Source organism: Sphaeramia orbicularis, chromosome 5, assembly GCF_902148855.1.
Source record: "Sphaeramia orbicularis chromosome 5, fSphaOr1.1, whole genome shotgun sequence".
In the NCBI taxonomy this organism is placed as follows: domain Eukaryota; kingdom Metazoa; phylum Chordata; class Actinopteri; order Kurtiformes; family Apogonidae; genus Sphaeramia; species Sphaeramia orbicularis.
Genome location: NC_043961.1, coordinates 8,515,155 through 8,526,845, shown reverse-complemented (window position 1 = coordinate 8,526,845; position 11,691 = coordinate 8,515,155). Strand labels below are relative to the sequence as shown.

The 11,691-nt window shown below is 34.3% G+C and overlaps 1 protein-coding gene across 2 annotated transcripts in view; it reads right to left on the bottom strand.

The window, feature by feature from the left end:
• Positions 1–1,505: 1,505 nt before the first annotated feature.
• Positions 1,506–11,691, bottom strand: part of lhfpl4a (LHFPL tetraspan subfamily member 4a) — a 53,636-nt gene continuing 43,450 nt past the window's right edge. The window contains exons 3-7 of one of the 2 annotated variants that reach the window (XM_030133814.1): positions 11,338–11,354; positions 5,737–5,769; positions 2,050–2,109; positions 1,951–1,979; positions 1,506–1,905 (exon numbers count right to left, since the gene is read on the bottom strand). In XM_030133814.1, the coding sequence (XP_029989674.1) occupies positions 2,056–2,109; positions 5,737–5,769; positions 11,338–11,354 (104 nt within the window). In that variant the 3' untranslated portion in view covers positions 1,506–1,905; positions 1,951–1,979; positions 2,050–2,055. Of the gene's footprint in view, positions 2,110–5,736; positions 5,770–11,337; positions 11,355–11,691 lie in introns of both variants that reach the window. The other variant, XM_030133813.1, reaches the window with a different exon arrangement.

Sequence of the window (11,691 nt, the reverse complement as noted above, 5' to 3'; positions counted from 1 at the left end):
TTAATTTAAAAAAAAATTGATTCACCAGTAAAACCCATAGAGTTGGATCAATGACAGTGGATGGACACACTGGGTTTATGTTCAGTTAATGACAGACTGGACTGACAAAGACACTGTTTATTTCACACAGTTTTCTCTGTTTTGGATATAATATCCCTTAACCTTAATCAGACCTTTAATGAACATCTACATGATCAATAAATTAAATATGAGAAAATACTTGATTTTCACTGTAAAATTTGGAAAATACAGAGGATAATATTATAATAAATGGTGATGAATCACTCAGGAAAGGTTAAACAGAGAGAAAATGAATTGGTGAACTGACACAAAAGTCACTCTGGGTCTTTATGGGTTCATTGACTTTATCTACAGTGGTGGAAAAAGGTTTTCAGAAACCCCTAAAAATTGTACACAATCTCAAATATTATTATGAAATATTTGTGGATTTTTTTTGTGTATGTGTTTCAAAAGGTGTGGCTGCATCAGACAGACACTAATGAAAATACATTTTTTTGTTTATTATTATCAAGTAGAAATGTAAAGACTACATTCTTAACAGTTTTAACCTTGTGACTAAATCTGATCTGATTTTTTAAAAAATGCCAGATCGGCAGCTGATTCTGATCTGTAGATCAGATTGGTACATCCCTAGTAGAAGTACATGAGCTCAGTATCGGACCGATACCTGATCCTGGTATCGGCATTGGTGCATCCCTCTGTAGAGGTGATTGTTAATGTAATAAATCACAAATGCACAGGGCGTCCCAAACCTTTTTCCACCACTGTAATTTACAAAAACATTCCCGTCACAGTTATTGTTGGTGAAGTCTGAACTTTCCAGACCAGCTCTTAAACAAACCGAACATGGAATGAGTCCGACCACGACGGAGCTGAAGGTCACATGATCACGGACATGTTTGGACCAGCACAGTGTGACGTGGACGTCCTGGTGAGAGTCTGTGTTGGGTCTGTGGCGTCCACACGGAGGAAGGCTGAGCTGTGAGCTCCTCAGCTGGTGGCTCTGGATAGTGCAGCAGAACCCCCTGTCGGGCTGATCGGGGTCAGAACCCCCCAGAGAGAAAAACAGAAAGAGAGTCTAGAGGAAGCCTGGAATCGTTTACAAGCCTGAGATAGATGCAGCATGCAGGGCCTTTGTTTGTGGAGGACGAAACAAGGAGGAAACCAAAGCAGAATGTGGTGAAATGTCTGAAAACAGGAGACTTCCAAAACTGAAGAGGTTCCACTGTGGGCTAAAGACACATGGAGCCACACCTGTTAATGATAGAACAATGAACTAGGAACACTAATCTACAGTGTATGCTTCATGTGGGAGGGCAAAAGAATGCGACAAAGTATCTCTTTTTTACCCTGTTTCCATAGAAACACCATTTACATACATGTTCTGTTAGTTCCTCAGACCAGACTTTGTCAAATACAAAGAGAAGTTGAAAAAGGATTTCAAAATTACACTGTGGCTGTACAAAAGTCAACTGTTCTTTATGTTTTTTTTAAAGTTGGTATTTCAGAAGTAGCACCTGTGTGCTTTAACATACGCACTTTATAGAACGGTAACGTTTAAAGCTGGAAATCACTTTATTCACTCATAAAAATATGTATATTTTCATAGAATACCCCGACAGCAAGCATTATTCTTATTCTTATTATCAGTAACGTCATCGTCTTTGTTCTCAGAAGGTTAGGAGACTGTATGTGTGACAGACTTTGGATCCCAGAGTTTGATCAAACCGATGGTAAAACTTCCTCAGGATCTACAGGGTTTGTGTTCAAAACACAGTCTGTTCTAGTTTGGTTCATTCAGTTCTGTTTGTTTTTATTTGAATAAACTCCTGGGCTTTGAGCCGGAATCAAGGAATTAACCTGAAGAGCTGAGGAGAAAAGAGGAAGAAGAGAAAAGAGGAGGAAGAGAAGGAGGAGGGAGGAGGAGGAGGAGGAAGAAGAGGAGGAGGAGGGGAGTAGCAGGAGGGGGAGGAGGAAGCGGAGGAGGAGGAGGGGAGGAGGGGGAAGGGAGGAGTAGTAGTAGTCTTGTGTTCCTCAGTGGAACCTCTGGACTGCGAACCGTGGATCTTTTGCGTCCCGGATTTCAATCTGGAGGAAAAACAGAGAAAAAGGAGTGAGTGAGACTTTTATTTATCTGTCAACATGGAATAAATGGAGAAGGAAAAGCTCTGAGACGTGCCTGGTGGGGGTGGGGGTGGTGGTGGGGGGACACACTTATGTTTCTGTTGTATTATTTCATGCAGACAGACTGTAATAGACTGTGTTCACTGGACTTTTATGACAGTTATGTCATAAATGTTAACCCTTTTCAGACTGTCATTATAACAGGTCTGTTATTAGACTGTCGTTATAACAGGTCTGTTACTAGACTGTCGTTATAACAGGTCTGTTATTAGACTGTCGTTATAACAGGTCTGTTATTAGACTGTCGTTATAACAGGTCTGTTATTAGACTGTCGTTATAACAGGTCTGTTATTAGACTGTCATTATAACAGGACTGTTATTAGACTGTCGTTATAACAGGTCTGTTACTAGACTGTCGTTATAACAGGTCTGTTACTAGACTGTCGTTATAACAGGTCTGTTACTAGACTGTCGTTATAACAGGTCTGTTATTAGACTGTCGTTATAACAGGTCTGTTACTAGACTGTCGTTATAACAGGTCTGTTATTAGACTGTCGTTATAACAGGTCTGTTATTAGACTGTCGTTATAACAGGTCTGTTATTAGACTGTCGTTATAACAGGTCTGTTACTAGACTGTCGTTATAACAGGTCTGTTATTAGACTGTCGTTATAACAGGTCTGTTATTAGACTGTCGTTATAACAGGTCTGTTACTAGACTGTCGTTATAACAGGTCTGTTACTAGACTGTCGTTATAACAGGTCTGTTATTAGACTGTCGTTATAACAGGTCTGTTACTAGACTGTCGTTATAACAGGTCTGTTACTAGACTGTCGTTATAACAGGTCTGTTATTAGACTGTCGTTATAACAGGTCTGTTACTAGACTGTCGTTATAACAGGTCTGTTATTAGACTGTCGTTATAACAGGTCTGTTACTAGACTGTCGTTATAACAGGTCTGTTACTAGACTGTCGTTATAACAGGTCTGTTATTAGACTGTCGTTATAACAGGTCTGTTATTAGACTGTCGTTATAACAGGTCTGTTATTAGACTGTCGTTATAACAGGTCTGTTACTAGACTGTCGTTATAACAGGTGCCTCTGTGTCTTCATGTTGTCTTTGAATAAAAGTGTCCAAAAATGTCCAGCGGTCTGACGGTCTGATGGACTACTGGGATCAGCTGTTGTCTGTCCATCTGTAAACAATATTTCAATAATCTTTTTCTGTGAAACTGTCAGAATGACTTGATATGGTATTATTGTTTTTGTTTTGTTATATTATTGTGGAACATCTTTGGGGTAAGGTCTACCAAGTTTGGTCAAAGAATGGATTTTCGAATTTTTCGAATTTTCCAAATCTCCATGGGTTTATAATGGGACACATTTCAAAGAGCTAGAACCTGAAAACAGTTGAAGATTTTAATATAATTACTATTGGTAATAGATAGGAAGTCACATATGGGCTTTCATGTGGTGCCATGACCTTTGACCTTGAGTGACCTTGAAAGGTCAAACGAATCTCAGTGTCTTTAAATATGCCGTTGGATTACAGGAGCCTTGGTCCTATTTTATTTTTTGTCTTGCTAATTTTTTTGCATCTTTGTTTTCAGGAAGAACTGAACTTTCAATATTTGGCCATTAATTATCATTATTATAAATAATACATGAGAAATTAAAACAGTGTGTTTTAGTAAAAAAAGAAAAAAAACAAATTAACATTTTTGCACCATTATGACCAGAAACAAATGTAAATTATTATTATTGTTTTGTGTCCCAGACCTTCAACACCTGAATTCAACGTGTCCACAGACTTTTGTCCATATAGTGTTTGATTTACAGGTAATTATGATATGAGGCTAACGATGTGTTATTAAATCTGTAATTAGAGGATTCCTGTTCAGATTATGTCAGATACTCCAATAACTCAGATTTTTTATTTTTTCGTCGTCCTTCTTCAGTCACAGAACGGCGTGTGTTTACTTATTCTGGTCTTAAAGCTTTAACTGAACAAAATAATAAATAATAAACTTGTTTGTCCTAAATTACCCGCTTCAACACATGGTCTTTCATTGATTATGATGGTTTCTGATGTTTATTGGCACGTTTAATCTCCTTCCGTGTCTGATGCTGTGACAGAGTCAGAATTACAGCTTTGACATATGAGTCAGTGTGAGTCGACCACATGTGGAAAATGACAGAAACCAGGAACAAACATCAGGAATCTGCTCGTCCTCTGACACTTTAACCCAGAAAGACCCAGTCCTGCTTTTGTGGCACTTCCAAAATATTTTTTTTTCTCTATATTTAAATTTTTTAAGTGATTTATCACCATTTATTATGATGTCATCCTCTGTATTTTGCATTTTGTCAGTGAACATCAGGTATTTTCCTATATTTAAATAAATATTTAAACAGTTTTGTAAGAGTCAGTCCAAGTGATTGAACCAATTTCTCTAAAATGACATCAACAAAATAATGATGCAGGAAATAAAAAAGTAAAAAGTGACTTATTTAGCTCATTTTAAAGCCAGTGTTTTCAATGATTTTGCATTTTTAAAAAGTATTTTCAGTCATGGTCAATTCAGTATTTTTAAAATATCTTTTTTAACATATTTCTGAGATTTTTTGAAAAACAATTGTATGCATTTAAAAAGTTTCAAAGACTTTAATTTGCATATAAATCACTTATATGCAAATAAAATAAATGTAATTGCCTAAACTTGTGGCCACAACTGTAAAACTAAAGAGTTTTTTTTTTTTTTTTTTTACTTGTTTTTATTTTTGCATCTGTTGGAAAATGAATAAAGTGATGTCAGTTATTCAAGTAAATGTAACTGAATGCTACAGTAAAGAAAGACATGTACGTGAACTACAGTCGTGGAAAAAATTCTTAAAACACCCCTTGTTTTCTTCAGTTTCTTGTTCATTTTAATGCCTGGTCCAGCTAAAGGTCCATTTGTTTGGACAAATACAATGATAACAACAAAAATAGCTCATAGTATTTTAATTTCAGAGCTGATATGTATCCATTGAACATGTTTTTTTGATAATAACCAAAATCACTTCAGTTGTTACATCAATATCTATGTCATTGTACTGACAAAAACAGTGCTTTTAGACATTCCATGTTTTCTTTTCTGTCTGTTTTAGTCACATGACACACACAGGAGTTGGGACTGGATTACATTACTATTGTTTTTGATGACTCTGGATGGTCTAATAATTTTTTCCCTGACTGTATTGAGCCATTTTTGAGAACACGTGACATTTTAATTGTTTTAGGGCTTTAAAATTAACACAACAAGATTAATTTTATTGCTTTTTATTTAAGTAGCTAGTGATCACATCTGGAAATGACAGGATGAACTCCTTTAAAAATTAAAAAAAAAAAAAAAAAACACAGTAAAACAACTTATCCACATGTTGAAAACTAATCATAAGAAGGGTTCTTATTAAAACACTTGTAATTAACAGTAGAAGTGCTGGTTTATGGAGTGAATCTGACAACAGGAGGGTTCATGAGGTCGATCACATGCTGCAGCATCAACACGTCAGACAAACTCAGGCATAAAAGAGTTGAACTTACTCCGTCCATTCGAAGAGTCGAGCCCAGATGGTACTGCAGGAAGGAAACGGTTGGAAAAGCAGGTCAGCAGGGTTGACTTAGAGGTGAGAGGCATCATGGGAACTGTAGTATTTACACATATTGACCTGTTTATTGTTAAAAGTCTTGTTAAAAGACTGGATTTGACCAAATACTGGCATCTTTGCTTCAGTTAATATTTAGTTTCAGTTTTAATTCCAGTTATTTTCATGTACGTTCTTTGTTTGTGCACGTTTGTAGGGCACTGTGGGGCACTGATCTGGCTAGGCGGAGGTCTGCGCTCTTCAAGTGCTTTTCTAGTTTTGTTTTGTTTTGTATACACACTGTAAAAAAAAATAAAATAAAATAAAAACATAAAAAAACTATTATTCTGGCAGCAGGGGTGCCGAAAAAATACTGTTAAATAACGGAAAACAACCATCTCATAAAAATACGGTAATTTTCCATAATTAAAATACAGTTTTTTGCCCTAACTTTACATGAGATTTTGCTCATTTTTTTAAACTTTCTATTGTTTAATAAAGAATATTTACATGTATTAAAACAATCAAATTACCTATAAATATATATATAAATAATTTTCAATGAGACTAAGTTGTCCAATCCACTGATAAAAACTGTATTTGGACAGTTTATCAGTGCTTATACATGTTATACATTCACAAAAATACATTTATTCAACATATTTGTTGTGAAACCTCCCGTAATTACACTAGATATTTGTCAATTAACAAACAAGTCTTGTTAAACTTACAGAACAAATACTTGTTTGAAGGTTAATTGTCAGTCATTTTATCTTGTTTTATTATTTTTTTTTTACCATATTAAATTTTAAATTAACAGTTTAATCTCATAAATAGAAAATATTTGTGAAATTATGATACATTTGCAAATATATTTTAACTGTATTTTTCTGTGAAAAAAAGAAAACAATTCTTTTAAAAAATTGAAATTTTTTGGTTATTCACAGTTACAGTTTTTTTTTTGTTATTTTACATTTGACATGTAAATAAATCACAGTCTATTTTCGTAATTTCATTGACATTTTCCTGTATCTGGAAAATACAGAAAAAATCTGTAAAATAAACAGTAAAAATTCTGTTAAATTACAGATTTTTTTTACAGTGCATGTAAAAAATGGAAATTGAGCAACAGTTCATTTTCAATTGTTTTGTCACATATGATACAGTGTTTGTATTGCCCAATTTTTGCAAAACTCCAAATAAACAAAGGTTAGGAAAAAAAAGATAATATAACAACAACTATTATTATTATTATTATTATTATTAATTAATGAATAGCAGTCTGAACGTAGCCTTAGTTTGGATGTAAAGGATTCCCTGACACCATTTTCGTCCCTTCCTTCCTTTTCTCCACAGAACTGCAGATATTCTTCCTCATGCTGGTGATTTTCAGAATGTCTTTTTCATGCACTGAGGCGTCCAGCTGCTCATGTCACATTTGTGTTTACAGGATTTCTCTTTAAAGATGTAATTAGGCTTGCATGTTTTTTTAGTTGTTTTTTTTTTTTTTTCTTTTTCCGCTGTGTCCTTTCCGTCTTTGATGCTGGAGTCCACACAGCTCCAGGGCCTGGTGTGAACTGAAAACACACTCCTCAGTGGAAGGCCTTCCTCGACTTGACGTCCTGTCTCTAATCGCAGTCGGACTCGCTCCTTTGGGAAAGCTTTGGACCCCAGGATGTTTCCCACAACAGGCTGCCACCTTTTGTTTGGCTGTGATTCCTATTCTTCTTCTTCTTCTTCTTCTTCTTCTCCTCACCCCTGTGCCCCCTTTAGCCTCCCCTTTAACGTCCCCTCAGGTCAACGTACGGCCTTCACCACGGCTCTAATATGACCAAACCTCATGTGTCGTCTGAGGGCCAGTGCAGGATATGTGACCTGACAGAAGGTAGAGTCGGCTCAGGAGAAACTGCTCACACTGTTTAGAATGGGGGGGGGGCAAACATGCAGCCCCGGGGCTAAATGTGGACCGCCAAAGGGTCCAGACCAGCCCCTGGGATGAATGTGTGAAATGGAAAAATTACACTGAAGATATGAACAGTTGTTTTCGTTTTAGACCATGTACAGATTAATTCAGTCTGAAGTGGGTCAAACTGGTAAAATACCATCATAATAGCCTATAAATAAGGACAACTACACGTTTCTCTTTGTTTTAGTGTGAAATAATCATTTTAGTTCAGGTTCCACATTCAATGGAAGAGCATTAGGGCCACTGGAGGGGAAAAAAAAAAAAAATTAAGATCCACTATATATATGTTTTATTAAAATTCTGAGAAAAAAGTCTGAATTCTTACATTAATCTCAGAATTCTGACGTTTTTCTCCGAATAACAATATTAAAAAAAATCCATTGGTCCTTAAATTTAAATGTTTTTTTCCAGTGGCCCTAATCGTCTTCCGTAACATTCAGACCAATTCATTTATTAACATACCATCATAATAGCCTATAAACAATGACAACTACACATGTTTCTCTATGTTTTAGTGTAAAAACAATCATTTTAGTTCAGGTTCCACATTATATGGAAGAGGATTAGGGCCTCTGGGAAAAAAAACAAAAAAATAAGGTCCAATATTTTTTTTTTTATTATTGTTCCGAGAAAAAAGTCTGAATTCTGACTTTAATCTCAGAATTCTGACTTTTTTTTCCGAATAATAATAATAATAAGAGAAAAAAAAATACATTGGACTTTAAATTAAAATTTTTTTTGTCCAGTTTATTTGTCTTCTGTAACATTCAGACCAATTCAATCAGTAAAATACGATCATAATAACCTATAAATAATGACAACTACACATGTTTCTCTTTGTTTTAGTGTAAAAACAATAATTTTAGTTCAGGTTCCACATTATATAGAAGAGGATTAGGGCCACTGGGGAAAAAAAAAATAAGGTCCAATATATTTTTTTAATTATTATTCTGAGAAAAAAGTCTTAAGTCTGACTTTAATCTCAGAATTCTGACTTTTTTCTCAGAATAATAATAAAAAAATACATTGGACCTTTTTTTTTTTTTCCCAGTGGCCCTAATCGTCTTCCGTAACATTCAGACCAATTCAATTATTGACATACCATCATAATAGCTTGTAAACAATGACAACTACACATGTTTCTCTTTGTTTTAGTGTAAAAACAATCATTTTAGTTCAGGTTCCACATTATATGGAAGAGGATTAGGGCCACTGGGGGAAAAAAAATAAGGTCCAATATATTTTTAAAATTATTATTCTGAGAAAAAAGTCTTAAGTCTGACTTTAATCTAAGAATTCTGACTTTTTTTCTCAGAATAATAATAAAAAATACATTGGACCTTTTTTTTTTTTTCCCAGTGGCCCTAATCCTCTTCCGTAACATTCAGACCAATTCAATCAGTAAAATGCCATCATAATGACCTATAAATAATGACAACTACACGTTTCTCTTTGTTGTAGTGTAAAAATAATCATTTTAGTTCAGGTTCCACATTCTATAGAAGAGCATTAGCGCCACTGGGGAAAAATAAAAAAATAAGGTCCCATAAATAAATAAATATTTTATTATTATTATTCTGAGAAAAAAAAGTCAGAATTCTGACTTTAATCTGCCAAAGTCCACACTCTAATGTCATAAATGTGGTGCTTTATAAATGTGTTGTGACAGGAAAACATGTTAAATTCAGTTTTCTGTTTGTGTCTCAGTCCATATTTGATCATGTTTTCAGTATGAACATAAATTAACCAGGTCATACAGTGAACTATAATTAAATATATTTAATATAATCATCATCTTCTCTTTAATATCAAATTAGTAATCAGTTTTTCCACTGCAGCAGATTAAAGTAGTCGGTCCATTTGCCTATTTGTTAACGTTTTAGCATAAAAACAGGCACAACTACAAAGGTGAATATGGTGAAAACGAGATTATCTGTATTATAACCATAGTAACATTTTCATTTTTAAATATGTTAGCGCTATTTTTGCTGAAATACGGACTTGCCACAATCTTTGTTCACATGAATTTTTATTAAATGTATTTAATTTAACCCATAAAGACCCAAACGTCCACCTTTAACCCATAAAGACCCAAACGTCCACCTTTAACCCTTAAAGACCCAAACGTCCACCTTTAACCTAAACCATCTACTGATCTAAACTGTTTAATTCCTGTTGATCCATTAATCCTATCAATCCATGTCAATAATTGGTGTAAAATACAGTTCTTCATCTTTTCATGGTCATCAGATATGACCCATTTGGATGTTCAGAGGCTCCGTAGTTACCCTGGAAACACTGTCATCTTCTACAACATTGATTCACCAGTCAAACCCATGGAGTTGGATCAATGACAGTGGATGGACACGCTGGGTTTATGTTCAGTTAAAAGTGACTTTTTCAGCAGTTTTAACTATTTTGATACGATAAACTTTGAGTTTTCGTGAGCGTCTAACTGAAGTATAGGAAATTAAATACAGGAAAATACATGATTTAGAGTGAAAAATACAATAAACAGAGGGTAATATTAGAATAAATGATGATGAATCACTGAAGTAAAGGTTAAATAGAGAGAAAAATAAATGTGGGAACTGACACAAAAGTAGCTCTGGGTCTTTATGGGTTAAAGGTGGAGGAAACTAAAGGTGGCGCTTCCTTAAAGGCTGCACATGAAGCCAATTACTTCTTATACTTGTTCCTCAGTTTGGAGGCGCCTGACAGTCCGTGCTCAGGGACACAGTTACGTAACACAGGCTGCTGTGAATGTGTGGCTGCAGCGTTAATATGTTCACATGTATAATAAATATTCTACATGTCTAATGTTTTTTTCAGCTTTCACCACTAGTTGTTTTAATGTGTTTTGGGCAAAAATGACTTTCTCCTGTGTTTATTTTCACATGTACGGAAGAGAATGTGAGAATTTTAGAGGGTAATTCAGTATTAATTTAACCAGTGGATACACACATGACATTAGGGCTGTGTATCAGCAAGAATCTGGCAATACAATGCAAATCACAATACTAGGATCACGATGCAATATATCACAATACATCATGATACTGTTAAAAAGGCAATTTTTTGTTTGTTTGTTTGTTTGTTTTAAATAATTATTTCCTTGAAGAATTGAATTACACCAGAAATATGCACAAATATGAAACACATTTTTATTTGATCCCAACAGGATCTAATGTTAAATCACAAACTGTTCCTGTGTTCAAACTGAATTGATGTTTTACAGACATTACAGTTTAAGATCCTGTTCAAATGTTCATATTCTATTAGTTCAGAACTAACATCAGAACATTATTCTTATGCGATCCCAACAAAGGAACTAACATTATTTAATAAAAGAGTGTTAAATAAGAATAATAAATAAAATATAAACAAAAAAGAAAAAACAAAAATGAGCCTCTGCAATATCTGCATTTGAATAAGTACCTAAAAATATTGATACAGTACTTTTTAATATCGATACAGTATTGGGAAATGAAATATGGTGATATATTGCAGAACCGATATTTTCTTACGCCCCTACATGACATATTATCACACAATCACATCGTTAAAAGATGAAAAAAGAAATGTAGAACTTACCCTTGAAACGGCAAAATCTGTGGAAAAGAAACAAATATATTTTAAGCACCTGAATTAAAAATGTAATTGTTTTATATAAAAATGCTTCAAGTGCTGGTTCATATTTTGTTTTCTATTTTATTTCTTAACTATATGTGGATACTTTAGACTTACAACTGCATTTTTTTTTGTATATATTTAAACTTTCCAAAGCAGGTTAGAGCAGTTTATTGACTAAAATTAAGAAATTATGATGAATTAATTCTGTGTTCTCAGTACTAGGACTTGAGTGACATGAGTGATGGTGTGTTTTCACAAGACACTTAAAAATTTTTTAGAAATCTGACTTCAAATGTCCAAGATTTTGGGCTGAAT